The sequence below is a fragment of the Mesoplodon densirostris genome, chromosome 1 (assembly GCF_025265405.1).
Source record: "Mesoplodon densirostris isolate mMesDen1 chromosome 1, mMesDen1 primary haplotype, whole genome shotgun sequence".
NCBI classification, from domain to species: domain Eukaryota; kingdom Metazoa; phylum Chordata; class Mammalia; order Artiodactyla; family Ziphiidae; genus Mesoplodon; species Mesoplodon densirostris.
The window spans coordinates 13,327,537-13,347,919 of record NC_082661.1 but is presented as its reverse complement, the minus strand read 5'-3'; the positions used below and the strand labels follow the sequence as shown (position 1 = coordinate 13,347,919).

Here is a 20,383-nt window from a genome sequence, read left to right as displayed (position 1 = left end):
AGATTTTAAAAATGCCCACACAGGGCTTCCCTGGTGGCGCAGTGGTTGAGAGTCCGCCTGCTGATGCAGGGGACACGGGTTCGTGCCCCGGTCTGGGAAGATCCCACATGCCGCGGAGCGGCTGGGCCCGTGAGCCATGGCCGCTGAGCCTGCGCGTCCGGAGCCTGTGCTCCGCTACGGGAGAGGCCATGGCAGTGAGAGGCCCGCATACAGCAAAAAAAAAAAAAAAAAAAGAAAAGCCCACACAAAATCTGCCTAAAATGATTACGAAACAAAGACCAGCAAGGCTGTCACTGATGTCTGTGTTAAAGTGAAGACTGTTCCTTCTCACGAACCCTCATTCGACAACCCAAGGGGCTGGAGGATGATTAGGCTTCTTTTACTTGCTCCCGACTGGAGCCTGAGACTGGCATTCAATAGCCTCTCAGAGCCTCAGAGCCTAGGCCATGCTGCTCTACTGTCCTTTTCCCATTCTGGTCCTGTGATCATCCACCAGTCTTCAGAAATTTTTCTTTTTTGTATTTCTGCAGAATTCTTCTCCTGATAGTCCAAACTACATCCTGGACTTGCTCTTCCAACATCCTTCATTTTCAGGGCCTGCTAAATAACACCCCACACCAGATTCTATACTCAAGGCCAAGGATTCTCCAAGTGTGGTCTGTGTACCAGGTCAGGTCTGCGAGTGATGCCAGTCTAGGAACTGAGCTTGTGCCAGTATGCAAATCAATTACATGACTACGCATAGGTCTGTCTAGCTGACTTTTCTTAGAGGAGGAAGGGTATGGGATGGGGACAACAAGACTTTCTCAAAGAAGGAAGCAGTACACTGAGTTACACTCAGGCACAAGTTCTTTATTTCCTGGAAGCCCAATACTCTGAATACACTTGCTCTAGGCCATGTAAGAGCTTTACGATCTAGGATTCTCTCTAAACACAAGATTCTGTCCTTCCACTGACCCCAAGTCCTCGGAGCCGGCGAACCGGCCTTGTCTTCGTTTGGAACCTCATGCTCTGTCGCCATCGTATTGGTTCTCACAGTCCTTCAGCCCTTCCTGGAGTCTCCTATCCTGCCTCTCTGGCCTGCAACCCATGAGTGACCTTTCCAAACTAGACTCTAGGCCAAAAGTTCTCAAAGTCTGAGTCTGGACCAGCAGCATCAGCACTACTTGAGAACTTGTTAAAAATGCAAATTTGAATCAGAAACGCTGGGGTTGGGGCCCAGAAATTCATTGATTCTAACCAGGCTCAAGTTTGAGAGCCACTGACCTAAGCAATACCTTAGGCAACTAAGCAACTTTCTCCAACATCACATCTTGTGTTGGTTGCTCCCAACCACTTGTTTCCACTACTTTAACATCTAGGTGTCCCAGCAATGTCAGAGAAACTCAAAGGACTCAATTCACTGGCTTTACTAAATGCTCTTTTTCCAAACTCAGCTGGGTGGGCTCTCAGCTCTGCCCTTGAAAGTTCCCACACTCCTTCAAGAAGTTGTTGCATGTCTTTTCCATTTTTTCAAATACCCTCAACCCTACCTCCTTCCTTTTCAGCAGATTATAACCCTACCCCTACTTCATGAGAGGCTGAGGCGGTGGGAGAGAGGGGAGACGATAACCAAGGGCACGTATGTACTTTCTATAACTTCCTCTCACCCGCTTCTCACTTACTCTGTTCTTCCATCCTTACTGCCTCCAAGAATCGTCTCTCTTCCCAAGACTTATCCCACCTCCTGTGCTCAGCATAATTCCACCTGCTTACATGTTATCCAGAACCCTTCTCTTTCAATGTTCTCCTCTCTCTCTCTTTTCTCCATCTTTCTTGCATCCTATAAATAAGCCTGTCCTCCCCAATCTGGACCAGGGGCTGGAGGAGACGACACAGCTCACCTCCCTCCAACTGATTTCTTCTCATGGCGGTACTTCATCTCTCTCGAAAGCAGTGTATCAGTCGTCCCGTGTCATCTCCCATTCTCCTCCATTCCTCCTGTCCTCATCATTCCTCTGAAACTGCTCCCTCCACAGCCATAAATGATACCATTTGTCCTCCCATCACCTCTTATGTCAACTACATCCTCATTCTTAAAACTCTCTCCCCAAATGTCTATCTTAATTCTCCTTTGATGCCCCTTATCTCCTCCTGTTGTCCCCCAATTATAGCCGTCCTCAAGGTTCTGTGATTGGCCCCCTTTTCTTCTTACTCTTCCCTCTCCTCAGTATTATACTCGATCCTAGGGCTTCAAGTATTTCTTATAAGCTGCTTTATCTCTCTAAATAATTCAAAACATCTGACCTCTCCCCTGTACTAAGACCTGTGTCTCCAGCTACTTGCTAGTTACCTTCATATGGAAGGCCTTGCAGAGGCAGGGTCTTCAATGTTTATCATGTGGAAAAGCAAGCTCATCAGTTCCTGCCCTGACTCTCCTTCAGAGGTGACCACCCCTAGTCACCCCGGAGAGAATCCTCCCTTATATTCAATGCCTCCGATCCTTGGCTCTTATTTTCGCTCTGTTTTTGTAGTGTTTCTCATGTCTCCCTTCTGTGCTTCCTCAGGGCCTCATCATCTCTTGTTTGTAAGATTTAAACCCTCATCAAACTAGTCTTCTGTTTTCCTAAAGCAGATCCCGTGTCATTACCCAGCTCCAAACACGATCACTTCTTTCCTCGTTTTGAATAGCACCCAAATCCCTTCACAACAGGGTCCCCAAATGCTTTCTCAGCCCCATCTTGGGCAAGGCTGTACTTCCTATTCTCTGGCCACATTTACCAGTCTCTTCATACTCCCTGTGCCTCTGGATGAGTTTCTCTTTGAAAAATCTTAACCACCCTTGTAAGTCTCATGTCGAATGTTACCTTCTCTATCTCTGCAGGTTCCCTCATGCCTATACACCCGCTGACCACACTGCACCCTCCCCGATGCCCAGTACCTAACCGCGCCCTGCGTGCTGCCAGGCCTGCAAGCCACGTCTCTCTCCGGCACTTTCAGCTCAGCAACCTAACAGCATCCATTCTCAAGCCTGTCCTGCTTATTCCACATAATAGCTCTGTTTGTTTCCCTCTAATTATTTAGGCTTCCTGAGATTATTTAGGACCTGGGTGCTGTATGCCTTTACTCCAGGCCCTAGAATAATGCAGATCTCTTTTTATCACCAATGCCCAGGAACTAAACCAGCGGTCTGCTTATTTAGCGAGGCATTTCGCTGCAGCAACTGGCTAACTTAACTCCCTGTGGTTGCCACACAGCCACAGCTTACAGTTAATGTCACAAAGTGGAAAACAAGAACATTCCCCTTTTCTGGAAACTTATATGAACTGCTGGGCTGATAGGTATAATTTTCACTTAAAAATAAATTAACTAAAATTACAAATCTCTCTCTCCACCATCAACTAACTCCCATTCCCCCAGCCATTCCAAGCGGCATCTAATATAGCGGAAAGAGTGCTGGACCAGGAGTCAGAGGACACGGTCACAGCGCCAGGTAAAGGAGGTACTTAACTCATAAGCCTCAGGTTCTTTAAAGAAAATGAGAGAATCAGCTTGGATGACCAAAATTCCCTCCTAGAAATAAAATCCGAGAATTCCACTTACATGGTCAACTTTGTTTTTAGCTCTTTTAAAAGTTTTTTTTTTATTTCAACAAAGTTTCGCTACGCATGACTGTTTCTTTTTTTTCCTCCTTTTTCTTTTTTCTTTCTTTCTTTCTTTTTTCTTTTTTTTAAAAGCAATTTATTTAAGTAAAATATAATAGTTCTTTTTGGCTCTGAAAAATTTCTGGTTCCATAGGCACACCCAAACTCTCTGCTTCTATAAGAAGATACTAACATTCCAAATATTTTCAAAATGCTCACGTTAAAAAAAAAAAAAAAAAACCCTGAGGTATAACATTTCCATCACCTTAAGACCAAAAGTTAATAATAGTTTACAAAGAACATGGTTGTTGAGGTCAGACCTGGGTTCAAGTTATAGCTCCTCTACTTATTGGCCAAGAAACCCTGGGTTTTGTCCTTAAACCTCTATAAGGCTGCAGTTATCTCACCTGTAAAATGAGAATAATGCCACATTCTTTGCAAAGTTATGGTAAAGGTAAAAAAAAAAAAAAGTAAAATACCTAGCAAAGTTTTTAGATCATAGAAGTCATTCAATAAATAAGCTATTTACATTGTATCTATCAGGATACCATTAAAACAAAAAGAAGGTTCAGCTCTATATTACTACAGACCTCATTATAGTTTGTCAAGGGCTCAGACCCAAGTATAAGACCCAAGATTTCAACTTTGAGTCAGTAAGTAGTCTCATGAAATAAGATTTGAGTATTAAAGCTTTCTAAAAGTCTTAAGTTGGACCCCAGAGTAACCTTTATTGGAATTATCTAGGGCATCTTTCATACCACAGGAGTGGCAGGGGGCACAGAAGCACTGCTGATACTCTACAGGTCCTCAGCATGCTCCTAAGATGCCTTCTGGCAGGAATCGAAATTTAGCTTAAGATATACCTCAATACAGACAAACTTAGGGATGGCAATTTGGTCCCAGGTGGAAAATCATCTAAGGCCAGTATCTGACAGGTTCCCATGAGGCAATAAGTAAGCCCTAATTAACAGTTTTGTTGCAGATGTCAAGGCAGTACTATAAATATCTAAGAAACTTACGGGTATTAGGTTTAACTTTAAGGACTAACCATCCATATGTGTGTAGTAAAATCCCTTTGAACATACCGATTAAAGCTCTTTAAGTCAAACTGGAACAATATATTTCTAGAGAAATTTTGCTACTAAATATTTAGTCAGATAATATATTCAATTTTCAAACCTTAATACAATTGAAGTGTCCACTCAAGTTTGTTGTTCTATGATTAGACCTAAATACCTAGAGGAAAAAATTAGGTAATCTCTCCATAAAGGAGGAACTAAAAAAAAGAACTGAGAATTAAGTGCTACTACTTTTACATAAAAATCACACCTACCTAAATTATTTGAATCAGGTAAGTAAAAAACTAAGTTGGACTGTTACTTCAGAAAAATCTAGATTTGGGACTATTTTACTTTTCAACCTGCTCCGTTTTCTTAGACAAATCATGCTAGGCTTCAGTTTCTTCATCTGTATTGTGAGAATAATGCTGGCCATACTACCCACCCGACGGGGATCACTTAAGGATGACGAGAGAATGGTCTGTACCTGATCTCAGGGGAACAACATGGTACCTCTACACCCCACCATCCACCCTACCCATCCGATACCCGCCCACTCAAGTCAACCAGCCTGTGATCTTTGTATTGGCACTCCATGTAAGATTCTAGTAAGAAAGAGTATTCTGCTAAAAAAATAAGTTTGAAAAAAGCCGTACTATACAATAGCAGCTTCCTCTCATAAACAACTAAAAATTATCAAAGACATTGTGCAGTTACTCTCAAAATTATTAAAAGTACCTCTGGTTTTTCTTGCCAAAAAGAATCCATTAAGTATACATAAAACTACTTTCAAAAATGACGGCTGACTAATCAAATTGATTCAACTAAAGAATACTTGAGACATTTATAATGAAATGAATGAGTAAAATTTATTCTAAAGAAATTCCCACATAAACACAAAATAATTGTTATGATTACAGAATTATTGATAAGTGCCAGAACTGCTGCCAGAAACACAATTATAGCTGTATTTAATACAAAGAACACTTTAAAACAGCTTTGGATATTAGGAAGATTACATTTTAAAAATATAAGTCTCTGCACTGTCAGGGAAGCAGGTTGACAGCAGGGTTGTAAATACACATCCTTGGTTGAGCAACGGCTTTGGCTTGGCAGTGAAGAAAGAAAGAGAGAGAGAGAGACGGTGGGGGGAGAGAGAGAGAGAAGGAAGGAAGGAAGGAAGGAAGGAAGGAAGGAAGGAAGGAAGGAAGGAAGCGGGAGAGAGAGAGAGACGGTGGGGGGAGAGAGAGAGAGAAGGAAGGAAGGAAGGAAGGAAGAAAAAGAGAGAGAGAGAGAGAGAAAGAAAGAGGAAAAGAAAAGAAGGAAAAGAATAAAAAAGAAAAAGGACTACACGACAGACGTAAGAAGTTTGTTTTGTTTTACCATTCTTGAGAGTTGAGTGATTGAGTGAAAAGGGACTAAAAAGGGTCTCTGAGATATAGTAACAGATCAGCCTCTGCTCCAGAGAAGTAAAATAATGGACTAGAAATCCATGCTAGTTTTGTCCATACTGCATCATGGATTTTCATGATCCTCTCTAGATTTCTTGGGCAGTGCTATTATCTGCTGAACTTACATTTATTCTTAGCATTTATCTTGGTGCCCCCAGTGTGGACATTCTTTAATGTCTATTTACTCTGTTGGATTCACAGTAGAGACTTTAGCATGACAGCAAAAGGGGTGCATGTGAAACAGTGATCCCAAACCAAAGAATGAGTGTGAACCTGCTGGCATGCAATTAAGCTGAACTACCAAGAGAATATGAGATAATCTGGCTTCACCAAATCCTTCCTTTCCTCTTATGCTTGCACTTATTTATAGAATATTAAGTGCTGGCAACATCCTGGGCAGATACAAGCCTGGCCAGCAACAGTTTCCTTGTTGAGGTGATGCCATGACTTTCTTGGGCAGATGTCATTCATACAGAGGAATGCCTACCATTAGGAAAAGCCAAACTTATAAAACAGATCAACAGGTGATTATAAAAGGATTTAGAGCGGTCTTCCCTTAAACAGAAATTCCTTTTTAAAATGGTTTTTGACTTATAATTCTTTCTAGAATTCGTCTAACGTACAATGCGAAACAGAACACTAGTTCCTAAAACTGAGTTGTTTAAAAGATTTTGCACATGGAATCCTAGTATCCTTGATTAAAGTTACTCTTCACAAATTCCAAATTTTAGACAAAGAATATAAGTTGCCCTTATCTTGCCAGTATCAAGAAGGTACAATTTCATATATGTAGGGAAATAAAAATATTCTAATACAGATAGATTGTAAAAAAATGCCTTCAAACTTTCTACTTTTTAGAAAGGCTAAAATCTGAATTTCATAGCTTTAACTTCACTAAGAAACAATTCAGACATTCTAAAGTCAATACAGTTATGAGAAAACACAACAAATACTGTAAACAGTTGAAGATCAAAGACCACCTAATTCACAAATAAAACGTTAAAAAATATTTCCTATGAGAACCAACATTTAACCATTTCTTCCCTCAAAAGAACAATCCAGTCAGAGGTTGGGACTCTAAAGCAGGTGGGCCAGAGATGGCCCGTGGACCACTGCCATCAGCATAAGCCTCCTCCCTCATGCTTTGGAACAGGTCTGGTACAGTCAAGAGCATCCTCCTCACAAGATCCCTCCTCCCAGCCCACCAGAATCACAGGAGTCAAGAGCACATCAATCACACTTTAAAATGCTTACCAGCCCCTTGGGCAGTGAAGCTGGAGAACTGAGAATGGTGCAATAAAGCCTGGGTTTTAGTTTCACCTCTACCAGTGCTCTTTCTTTGTAAGAAATTTAGCATTTCTGCACCTGCTTGAACATTTGGAAAAAGGAGATTGCTCAACAGCTCTAATTATTTGCAGCAGAAGGTGATCCTGGTTCCAATTCCGCAGTGTTCTAGGGATTAGGTGACAGGAATTCTTGGCAAACTTGGAATCAAAAGGTTCGCATGTAAAACTCTGTTGTGTCAGTTTCTTACTGCATGTGCCCTCAATGAGGCAATTCCACCCAATGGCGGGTTTAAAAATCAGAGGTTTTTCATAAGAAATATTGATTAACCAGAAAATGGTAATCATCTCTATACACAGTAGTATACAGCAATGATCCTGTCTATACATGCAGGATACAATATCCTTGGGCTTCAACCAGCAGGCCTCTGTGCCTCTATCCCTATGGCCCAGAGCTCAATTTTCATGCTCCTGGAGTCTGTCAACATTCCCCTAAGTGAATGTATAAGTTATTCACTCATTCAAGCCTCTACTAAATATTAACGCCATCTACAGACTGACAACTCCCAAGCATGCATCTCAAGCTTAGACTCTCCTCGAAGCTCCTGCCTCGTTTTACCAAGTCTACTCTATTCCTGTTTGCTGATATTACCCATGCCCCAAAATTAGATTTGGATAGGCCCCACTCTAAATCTTCTCCCTTCCAAAGCTTTCCGATCTTTGTAATTCACATGACTATTCACACCATTGCTTAAGTAAAACCCTGAATGGTTCTCTCCCTGTCCTCATAATCCTAAATCTCCCCACCACCTCATAAGCAATCAGGAGGCAAATACTGTTGACCCTACTTCTACAGTGTACCTCAACTCTATCCACTTTTCTATCTTCAGCAGCGCCATTTTTGTTCAAGCCGCCATCATCTCATGCCTAGAAGAGTCTCTTAACTGTCCTCTTCTCATCTGCTTTTGTTGCCCCAAGGTCTATCTTCCACATAAGATGCAATCTTTTCAAACATAACTTAGATCACATCACTCCCTTAACTTAAAACCCTTGAATGGCTCTCAACTGCACTGTGACTAAAACCCAATTCCTTACCTTGTCCTCTAAGGTCCTACAGAGTTTGGTCCCTGCCTGCCTGCTTGCCTGCCTGCCTGCCTCTCCAATCTTACCTTGGGCCACCCACCCTCCTCTTCACTGACCCCATCCAGCCAGGCTGACCTTACGGCTGCTCAAATGTTCTATGATGACTCTTCCACCCCTAGGATCTTTACCCAGGTTATCACCTCTACACTAGCATTCCTTATACAGATGGTTCCTTCCCATCCTACGGTCTTAGTGAGACGGCACCCTCTAAGAAAGGCCTTCCCTGACCACTCAGCTAAAGTGGGGCTTCCATTTTAATTTCTTCACTATACCCTGTTCGTTTCTTTCTTAACAGCTTTTTTTTTTTTTTTTTTTTTTTTTTTTTTTGCGGTATGCGGGCCTCTCACTGTTGTGGCCTCCCCCGTCGTGGAGCACAGGCTCCGGACGCGCAGGCTCCGGACGCGCAGGCTCAGCGGCCATGGCTCACGGGCCCAGCCGCTCCGCGGCATATGGGATCCTCCCAGACCGGGGCACGAACCCGTATCCCCTGCATCGGCAGGCGGACTCTCAACCACTTGCGCCACCAGGGAGGCCCTCTTAACAGCTTTTTTAATGATTTGTAACTATATATTTACTTGTTTATCTAGCATCTTGCACACATTAACTTCTTCACTGAACGAATTAATGAGGAGAAACACCTTAGGCAAGGTTAGTTACAAACATTTCCCACTGGCTAATATAAGATGCAATAAAAAAGATCTTACCTTTTCAATTTTTTTCCTTTTAACAGGGGGGTCAAATCTATCGTTGACTCCAAAATACTGAGTAAGCTCCTTCCACTGGGTTTCTCTTGAGGACTGTTCACTGTAAGAAGAGAGACAATAACTTATGTTTTACACAAAATGTACTCATTTTTACATTTACTGTTTTTAACTGGTTACTACAATTATATTACATCTACTAGTTCTTACGTTTCAGAGGTAAGTAGTTCAACTATTTGTACAAGTTCTACAATACTATCTAGGACAGACAGATATTTTAAATTCCACCTACCTTTGAGATTCTTCTTCATTCTTCAATTTACCTGAAAAAGAATTCACAGTGTCAATACCTAAGTATTCGGTTATTTCAAAATTATGGTTATTAAAAATTGTTGAGCTCAATTGGTCACAATTTAATATTAGCACTATTGACAATTAACCTAAATTAAAACACCTTTTCTGGAGCGTTTTCTTTTTTTCTTTCTGGATCTTGAAGTTGAGGTTTTCTGTTCAGAATGTTTTGTATGCAGTTCTTGAAATTTCTACATAAAAGTAAAAAGAAAGAAAGAGAAGCAAATATGCTTTGAAGCAAAGCATACATCTGAAAAATAACATGTTAAGTAATAAAAAACTATAACATTTATAAAAATACAAATTTAATGAAACTAGTTCAGTTCTTCTTGAGATACTCTATTGTCTGAGACTTTCACAACCTGAGTTTTTATCTTCATTTATTTCCAAATAAGTCAATCTGATAATCTGAGGGTAAAAGTCAATGGCTCATAGACAACAAAGAGATTAAGACTGAAACTCCTCATGTATTTTGTTAGACCAAGTAGCTAATCCTACTAACTGTTTTTTTTCCTTCCTCTTTTTATGAAAAACAAAACAAAAATAAACATAAGTATCTGAGTGGCCAGTGGATTGGCCACAGACCCACAGAGTAATAAAATTATTCTGAGTCAATCTTCCCTACCTATTTACCTCCCAAGAACATATACATTCTGACCACAGCAGAGACACACACAGGACCATGCACAAACACACAGGTACAGGCTCTAATAAGAACACATCAGAGAAAACCTACATTCCACATATTTAAGGGAATTCCAGAGGGACACTCTTCATACGCATTTACATTTGCCTCTGCTTCAGTTTTTGGTCCATCTGTAGGGATATCTGAGACCTCTGTGTTTGTAATGGTCCCATCTTCTTTACCTTCTTGTAAGTTAAGTTCAGAGCTCTCTACTGTGGCTTCATCATCAGAATTCAACTCAACATCACTTTCATTTAGGCCAGGAGGTAGTAACCCACTCCACATCTTTTCTGCTAAAGGGAAAAAACTGAATTAAGCACATAAAGTAGACATGGAAAGAATTTTAAAACCATTAAAAGATACCCCAGGAACCTAATAATTATACCAATGGTTTGGGAACAGTCTATCTAAACTTTTTTTTAAATTGGTATAAAGTGGGATGTACCCTCCATATTAAGGTAATTTAAATATTTTGCTTGTATAAATTTTTTAAGTGTATTTTCAGCAAGTTTGTAACAAGACACACCTACAGATGAATGACTTAATGACAGCAGAACCTCGATTCTCTAATATATGGATAATCTTGTCCAAAGAAAAGAGGAAATTCAGTAGAAGCATTCACTGCTCAAGAATGTTAAGAGCCTAACAATATACACTGCAGGCAACTTAAGAATTATAGTACTATATTTCAAGCTGTAACAGTTAGAGAAGAAAATAAAATTGGATGTTTCGCCTGTATTTGAACGTACGAAACTTCAGGGGACTTATTACCTACAGAGTAGGAAACGTATTACTCAAAGGAAAAATTTTAAGCTGTGCAGGTAGTTTGAGAAAAGTATGGTGGTAAAAAGGATGTCCTAGTTTTACATTTTATACTGCCTGCTAAAGTAATACTAAATGGAGTATAATCCTAACAATTTAACAAAAACATACAGCTTTTTAAAATAATACTGTATTTGGGAAACAAGTTAAAGTTCAGGGTAATTCTTATCATTAGTTATACAGCCCATTGGTAGAGAGAACCATTAACTATTGTTAAGTCTAATTAAAATGATCTTTAAAAATTGAGGTTGTAATCATTTGCTAAAATTATAATTGAGTACATTTTCACTATTAATCTCCATGACACAGTCTATTTTAGCATACGTAATGAACCAAAACCAGTTCATTCAAAAGAGGCCTAGAATACAGAAGTTGGCTGTACTGCTCAAGATTTACTACCAACTTAAAGGAATAAAATAGAAAGATGGAAATCTTTTTGCTAAACTTTCTGTCCCCTACTGCGTTAACCTAGTAAGAAAACCACCAGCATTGTCTCCGAGACAAAGTATCACGGGATTTTGCATTACTCTGAATAATGGATGCCTGATAACTTTTAAGGACCTCCTCTGAAGTCCAAAGAATCAGCTCTCACTTTTCACAGTTTGGGTCCAGCCTCATAGCGGCTGGCTCTCTGAAACATCCTCACCAAAACATTCTCTTGGCTTTTTAAGAGGAAGGGTTCTAACATCTAATTACTCCAACTGTAATCCTGACTCAACCATATATGAGTGGTATGAGGAAATCATTTTTAACACCTCTGACCCTCAGTTTTTTCATCTGTTTTACAGGAATAACTATATTGCACACAGGGTTATTCTGAGGATGAAACGAGGTACGCTATTGAAACGCTCAACACAGTGTTTAGGAGGTTCTGGGGACTTGATCAATGCTAAGTCCTTTTTGCCATCATTATTATTACTTCTGTGGCCATGTACTGCATTTTTATCATGTCAATCATGGGTGGCAGCATCCATAAGGTAGCTTTGAAGTTTCTAATGTTTAAGGTGCATTCACTTAGCAATTGATGCAAGTCATTTACTTCCTTGATTCCCACAGTCTGACTGAAGTTTCAATTAAAAATGTTGATGGGGGGCTTCCCTGGTGGCGCAGTGGTTGGGAGTCCGCCTGCCGATGCGGGGGACGCGAGTTCGTGCCCCGGTCCGGGAGGATCCCACATGCCACGGAGCGGCTGGACCCGTGAGCCATGGCCGCTGAGCCTGTGCATCTGGAGCCTGTGCTCCACAACGGGAGAGGCCGCAGCGGTGAGAGGCCCGCGTACCGCAAAAAAAAAAAAAAAAAAAAAAAAGTTGATGTCTTTTTCTGAATGGAGCAATAAAACCAGAAACAAATTACCAGGAAGATAGTGGAACCTAAGCTTCAAGGCTCTTCTTTTTCACAGGTCCTCCCAAAGCACTATACCTGATTTTCTATATTTTTAATCTGTATGCCTTTTTTTTAAAGAGGAGACCTCAAATTACATAAGCTCCAAGCCCTATAAACCCTGGATCCATCCCTAAATCTGGCCTGAGGATTTTAAAAGTTGGAATGGAGGTTATGTTGAGATATTCTGTTAGCACAAAGGACATAGTGTAAAACATGCCAATATTGAAAAACAGGTGTTGTGCTATTAATAAAAATATTTCTAGTGCTCTGAGAAGCAGGGGGAGGGGAGTGATAATAAGCTCCATCATGACTTTGCCACTGGCATATAATATACCTTCAGGCTCACTATCCCATTTCAGGACTTAAGGACAGTAACAAGTTTCAGAGTTAGCTTTCTTAGCACCAATTGGGGTTCTACATTTGAAGCCACTGTTCCTCTTCCCTGTCCATAGCATCTTTCGCATGCCCACTGTGTGCCAGGCACTCTTCAAGACATAGGAACAGCAGTATACAAAACAGGCAAAAATGCCTAACCTCATGGAACCAACATTCTATACAAATGGCAAGCTTCTGTCCATCAGCAGCCAAGTACCACTCAGCCCAGACTTCAATTGTGACGCTCAGATGGGCACAGTTCCTCCACTGGGCCACTGCTTCAGTATCTCCACAGGGTGAGTCTGTGCTCTGGGCACCCAAATGGGTTTCTCCTTGGGAAGCAGTGCCAGTTGCCGTGGACAGGGCATGCCTTTCCTCATCAGCCCTTAATCATTTTTTATCACTTTTGGACTTTCTCAAAATCATCTATTTTTAATAAGTTCTTGCTGATGTGGCATTAAGAACCGTCCTCAGGATGCCACTGACGGGTATGATAGTTTCTTGTGTGTGCCCACAGGGGAAAAAAAATTAAAATAACTTTAAAAAGTGGACTCTATGTCCAAATCCATAAAACAAGGCAAAGTTCAAATAAGGTGTGTTTCTGAACTTAATTCCTAAGTATCTGTAAAGTGATGAGCCATTCTCCTCTGACCATAAAACACATATACACACACAAATACCAGGGCAACTTGGTGGCCACAGACAAATGCAGATTATTCACTGAGGAACCTGCAAAGTGAAACTGCCCACCTGAACAGCAGCTTGGCTGCAAATCAGCCAATATGGAGTGGCTGCTTCGTGACTTGTTTTAGGCTTACGTTCCAAAACAGTCTTTCTACTCAAAGCACACACATGTTATTTATACATTTGTAATTGTACTATGGTACCAACTGGTCCTATTAGGCCCCCTGTTACTTCTGTTGGGTTCCTCTGGATCGTGATGCTCTAGTTCTTTGAAGTGTTGCTCACCTCATACCTTTCAGAGTGCATTCCTTCATTTTAAAGCAGATCACGCCAAATTACCCTTCACATGTGGAAATCACTCAGCCATTCTCAAGAGACGTGGCATACCAGAGAACAAGAAACAAGTTTTTAAGTGTAGATTATAGCCAGATCTATATAACAGTCCGTGTATCAATACATAAATTTTCACGTTTTTAGCTTGCATGTCAAATATTTTAGTTTTATCATTTAGCCCCAAAGAAGATGTAAATCATTCAGAATCCCTTTTTTCTCTACGGTTTTGAATATCAGCCTCTCCGTTTCATACCGGAGAGATTTTTCCAATTCCACAATTATTCTACAAAAAAAATTCTGTGTATGCTATGCAGAACACATCTTTAGTCCAGGGCTGACATGATTTATGATGAACAAAAAATATTTACGTATCATCCTCGTCTCAATGGCTTGGGCTTTCTTTTGCCCATGGAAACCGAACACAGTCACTACACTTAGCACACCTGGGCAGATGGCAATGCACCTAGAAGAACACGACACAGCTCAGCAGCTCCTCAGCTTAGGTTTTCCCAAAGTTTTATGAAGACCGTAATGGAGGTCTCTAAGCTAATTTCAATATTCAAAAAGCCCAATATATTTTATTATCCCTCAAACAATATCATCCACCTTTAGGTCAGGAGACTTAAATTCAATGAAACATTATTCTTCACCACACATTCATTCATCAGAGACTCTGATTGGTAGCTACAGACCTGATTTTTATTAAAAAAAAAAAACAAGAACAAAAATTAATGAATATAGTTTAGTGGACACAATCTTTCAAAATATAGCATCCATGGAGATATCAAATTATAATAAAAGGGGTTCTAGGTTGTGAAAGGATTCGGAACCAGTGGTAGAGCAGAGGAAAAAACACTGTTTTGGGGCTTCCCTGGTGGCGCAGTGGTTGAGAGTCCGCCTGCCGATGCAGGGGATGCGGGTTCGTGCCCCGGTCTCGGAAGATCCCACATGCTGCGGGCCCGTGAGCCATGGCCGCTGAGCCTGCGCGTCCAGAGCCTGTGCTATGCAACGGGAGAGTCCACAACAGTGAGAGGCCCGCGTACCGCAAAAAAACACAAAAACAAACAAAAAAAACCCCACTGTTTTGAAAGTCAGAAGATGGGTTCCTGGTCCTGAACAACAAAATTGTGGGGAAGCCACTGCATCTGTCTGGGTCTTCATTCTTAAGCTATAAGATGAAGGGTGTGATCAGATCCCTGGGATGTCCTGCTGCTCTAAAATGTTTCTTTATGGATCTCAGTATTATACGTGCCCAAATGCCCAGAATCACCTCATTCTTTGCTGTAACATTCCATCCTCTCACAGTCAGAACAATACTAATTAAACCTCAGCACCCCAGAAGATAAGGGTTCTCGCCTAACCCAGCCACCACAGGCAAGCCTGCTAGTTTTCAGTAAGACTCTGCACTTCAGAGAGAACACCTAAAAGATGCTCTGCAGAAAGGGAAAGAAACCCCAATTGTGACAGAAGAAACAGAAACAAAACGAAAAACAAAGCAGGTCACCGCTATACAGGGCATACAAACAATGTGACAGGCACTGTTTTACCCTTAATCCTCACCAATGACCCTTCCACTAGGAATTATTATCTAAACCCCTTTTACAGATGAGGTAACAGACTCACCTAATGCACTGTAATCCACTTACCTTAGGAAAATAGAACTCTGTAGCTTGAAAACTCTATAGAGAACAGACTTAAGTAGTAATATATTCTTGGTGACACAGATTAGAAAATGGGTCTGAAGAATGTCTCCAGCCTGTAATTCTGTTAACATTTGATTAAGAAGAATTTTCGTCTCACTTTCTAAGGGCAGAAAGCTATGTAAAATGCTAGGCTAAATCGCATACATCGAAGTCACATTCAGAGGTCTGGGTAATAATGTCACATTCTCTGGAAGTCCAGGCAACTGTGTATAACCAAACCTCAATCTGAGCAGTTTACTGGGTAAATGTCTCCTGCCTCTAATATTCCAGAATTTCAATTCCATTTTTACCAAATGAAGCTGTCCTATTTCCCAGATTTTATATTCAATTAGAAATAAAGAAATCTGAATCTTGTCTGATCTGAATTTAATCTTACTTGTATGACAGTCACAAGCCACCACCCACCAATCTGAAGATTGTGTTAAATAATTTACACAATAATCAGTTTCTGTGACTGGGAATTAGTTACTTGCCTGAAATACTTTTAAGCATGCTGTCATCAACATTAATGTAAATGTCCTATTCATGTTTATGAAATAAATACGCTCCCTTTTCTCAAAAAGGTAGAGAAAGTACAACTGAATCACAGGCCTGACTTCGGATTTAAGTTACCAATCTGATTACCCAGATAAACTATTTAGCAGGATTTTGCATGTATGCATATGTTTTCATCAAAGTGAGTGTTTTGTTTAGCCAACACTTCCCCAGACTCAAAACCCTACACGGAAGGATTTACAAGTAACCAATAACACTTCGAGGCTCATTTCAAATTGGATGCAGCTGTGAGAATACTTACAAGGTGCAAGACAGCAATAGGGTGGCTCTAGAAAGGTACATATTTTCCTGTTTGGCTGCACAACCCGTAACTCTGCAGGCTCTCCGGCAGCAGGGTCACACTCCGATCCCCGAGCGGGAAGAATCCCCTCCCAGCACAGAACTAAGCGCTGCAGATTCTGGTGTAGGACGTCTAGCTTGCTGACACTCCCATTGACTGCAGCTCTCTTCCGGGTACAGCAATTGTAAACCAGAGACTGTTTCCCGGATCGAAAGTCTGTCTCCTCATCCCCTCTCACTCTGGCTGGGGTGGGACGAAGAACCCCTCTCCCACCAACAGGACGGGGAAGGCGCTGCGACGCCGGGTCCAAGCAAAGCGGAGGCCTGCTCCGCCGACTCTCCCGCGGGCCCGGCCAAAGGGTTTGAAGGCTCCGCGGGGAGGCTGTGAGGCCACCCACGCTGGCTCCCTCGCTCCCTGCACCCGGCCTCCCCAGGTCCGTCACACCGGAGCCCGGGCCGCCTGGAAGTTAGCCCAGCCACCAGCTCTACTCACCGGTCCGTAGCCTGCCGTCCAGCAGCCATCTTAAGACCCGTCAACATCGCGCCTTCTCATTGGCTCCGGCATCTCAGCCAATAGGCTAAGGCCGTTCTGGCCTGGGGTCGCCATGGAAACCGGCCGCGCTCAGCTGTGCTTTTAAATAGGCAGGAAGGGGTTTATTCCCTTCTTTTCTCCCAGCTTTTCTCTCGCCGTTTTCTTCTTTTTTTCTGGACGTTTTTAAAGACTGTTCTTTCTCCATTCCTTCCCGTACTCCGTGGTGAGGAAAGTGCTGGCTTAGACTTTGAACTGAGTTCATTCCCCAATGACGGAAAGTCACTGCAGAAGCTCTCTAGACCCTTCTGTGAACGTTTCCATTCATACACCCTTTTCCCCTCGCTCCCTTCCTTACTTTTTTTTCTTTCTGTACATATTTATTGAGCAGGCACCCTGCCAGCCTATGTTTAGAGCAAAATGATCCCTACTTCTGCTCTAGTGGCGCTTACCGTTTGGTGATCGTGGCAGTTGCTTCACTGACCAGCTGTGTGGCCTTGGACAAAAGCTCACTGAGCTCCTTTTCCGTGGCAGCCACTGTCTTAAGCTCTGAGAAGGGGCTTAGGGAAGCATAGAAAATAAGCAAGGGGGGGAAAACTGGGGGAAAAAAAAAGCTCTATGAGGAAAATTAAACAGCATAATGTGACCGTGATGGGAGTGGGGCTATTTTAGAAATGCTTCCATTTTCTGAAATAACGTTCTGTAATAATAAGAAGAAGAATACATTCCTATTTTCTAGTGTTGTAACGATTATGTAACAAAATACACATAAACCCCTTAAGGCATTACCTTGCCCACAGTAATTTTCAGTTGGTATTGGCATTAGCCTTATTAATAATGCCTTTCTTTGAAGCATTCTAAAAATGTGAAAGAATTTTGTATTGCACTCAATAACATATCACAAATTAGTATAAACCGATGTTTAAGTGTAATACTTAACTATCAACTACCTCACCCCCATTGTTTTCCAGAACATGTGCCAGGTGTATGGAGTAGTTTTCTATGACCCCAGAATCATAGCAAAACCTGAAATGACAAGTTTGGGTTACTAAAGTCCTTTCTCACATTCACATTCTCTGATGCTCGATTAGAAGCAGGGCTGAGTGGTGTGAGGATCTGTATGAAACTCTCCTGGCCAAATGTGTCCAGCCCCTCAATAGTGTTTTTCCCTGAATCCAATCCATAAAAAGTGGTTAAAGAGAGGATGTGTAGGAAAATGCTGTTGTGACTGTTACATTGTGCCTCTTAATTGCTATCTTACTCTGCTGGGGCTGCCATAACAAAATGCCACAGACAAAGTAGCTTATGCAACAAAAATTTATTTCTCACAGCTCTGGAGGTTGGGATGCCTAAGATCAAGGTGTCAGCAAAGTAGGTTTCATTCTGAGGCTTCTTCTCTTGGTTTGTAGGCAGCATCCATCTTGCTGTGTGCTCATAAAATCTTTTTTGTGCAGTTGTGTAAGGAGAGAGAGAAGGAGAGAGAGAGAATGAGGTGGGTGGGGGCAGGAAGGGCTCTCTGGTGTTTGTTTCTTCTTAAGAGGACACTAATCCTATTGGATCAGGGCCCTACCCTTATGGCCTCTTTTAACCTTAATTCCTTAAAGGCCCCATTTCCAAATACAGCCACCTTGGGGTTAGGATTTCAACGTATGAATTTTAAGGGTACACGAACATTCAGTCCATAACAAATGCTGATGGTGGAGGTGTAACCAAAATGGGGAAAGAGAGCACAGAGGGGAAGAACTGAGACATGGGGTAGGAAGGAAATATTGTTGGCCTGTTTCAGAACTATCTGGATTGTTTCTACATATGTTCCATCAAAGAATACTCATTGTTTAGTGCATATAAATGTGCAAGGGATAGAGGGGGAATATAATTATAAGGACTCCAAAGACTTACAGCCACCAGATTTCACATCAAAGGTTTCTGGAAAGTCCTACTCCAAAAATATGTAGTTTAAAATGTTCTCAATGTTAACTTGAGAATTCTCAAATATCTGATTGTTTACTCTTATGACATTATTGGATTCCTATAATAAACGTAAATAGCTCAGACCTTTCTTCCAGTTTTGCTTGTAAGACTTTCAGTCTCTGAATATTATTATTTTGCCAGTTTTCTGGAGGAAATGTCAGTCATTTGATTTATTTTAATCAATAAATTTACCTTCCCTCCAGCAAATTCCTGTCCTGGAACTCTGCCAAACCATGCATTTTGTGAATGAAATACTTGTATTTGTGAGATTTCTATGAAACATAGAATTATTGAATATCTTTTACTAAATCATAGTGAATGTGATGCAGCTAGTGAATTGTGCTTGAATTGTGTTGCATCTGGCACTAATTTCAAACATGTAAGTTTCACTTAAATTTTCAAACATCTTAAAAAGCATAAAGCAGTTTTTCTTTGCCAAGAAATATTATAGTTTATGAATCATTTTTCCTTATATTTAGTAATTTTTATCCTTAGTGTAGAGATTACAAGTCACACTCATATTATAAAAGATTAATTGTGGAGGTCTTTTTTGACAGCTGCTAAATCTCTGATTGTTGAAAATTTCCCCAAATATAATGAAACCCCTTAAATATTTCTCAGTTGTAAAAAGTGAATATGACTTTGTTGAACAAATGATAAATGTGCTTCTTGCTGAAACTGAGATAGAGAATAGTTATTTCCATCTGTACAAAATGCCTCATTGAAGAAAAAGTAGTCTAGTGACTTATGCGAAAGAATAGAAACAAGAGAGTTCTGAACTTTAGGAATTGTGTGACAATTTCTCTATCTAAATTTTTTTTTAATTTGAAAATTGAAGCATCGATAACAATGTTAATCTTCCAAGAATATGTTGAATAACTAACACTATGACATCAGTAACTGTTGATATTGGAGGAAACAAAATTTCTGTCATAGGATGTTGCCAAAGAAAAGTACTTTTTCTTTATTCATCATGTCTGGTACTTTCAAATTCTTCAGGTCCAATAGGTTGTACATAGGAAGATAGGAGAGGAAGCATTTCTGGGTGCTAGGTATTTTGCAACGAATGTCATATAAATCTATGGTGTACTTATTATTGTATCCATTTGACAGACAAGGAAATTAAGGCTTCAAGAGTTTTAAGAAACTTGCCTAATGTCACACAGCTAGTAACATGCAAAACTAAGGTGGGGACATTTCACTGCACTCTGAAGCTCCTGCTCTTTCTGCTGTCACACACTACCCCTTTTACAGTGAAGTTCCTGATAAATCCCAGCATAGTGCAGTCAATAAAGTGTAGACATCATTAATACCCAGTGAGATGTGTACCGGGTGGGAGCTCGTGAAAAGAGAGGCTTCAGGAGCAAAATGTGTCTTCTCTCTCTATCTCTCTTAGTACCTAGTGAGTGATCAAATCCCATCAGAGGCATCCTCTTCAATCATTGCTGGATTGC

At 41.0% G+C, this 20,383-nt stretch overlaps 1 protein-coding gene across 2 annotated transcripts in view; it reads right to left on the bottom strand.

Moving 5' to 3' along the window:
* Nucleotides 1–16,962, bottom strand: part of FAM204A (family with sequence similarity 204 member A) — a 32,594-nt gene extending 15,632 nt beyond the window's left edge. The window contains exons 1-5 of one of the 2 annotated variants that reach the window (XM_060098737.1): nucleotides 16,923–16,962; nucleotides 10,347–10,588; nucleotides 9,714–9,801; nucleotides 9,552–9,582; nucleotides 9,263–9,362 (exon numbers count right to left, since the gene is read on the bottom strand). In XM_060098737.1, the coding sequence (XP_059954720.1) occupies nucleotides 9,263–9,362; nucleotides 9,552–9,582; nucleotides 9,714–9,801; nucleotides 10,347–10,580 (453 nt within the window). In that variant the 5' untranslated portion in view covers nucleotides 10,581–10,588; nucleotides 16,923–16,962. The remainder of the gene's footprint in view (nucleotides 1–9,262; nucleotides 9,363–9,551; nucleotides 9,583–9,713; nucleotides 9,802–10,346; nucleotides 10,589–16,922) is intronic. The other variant, XM_060098796.1, reaches the window with a different exon arrangement.
* Between the last annotated feature and the right edge of the window lie 3,421 nt (nucleotides 16,963–20,383).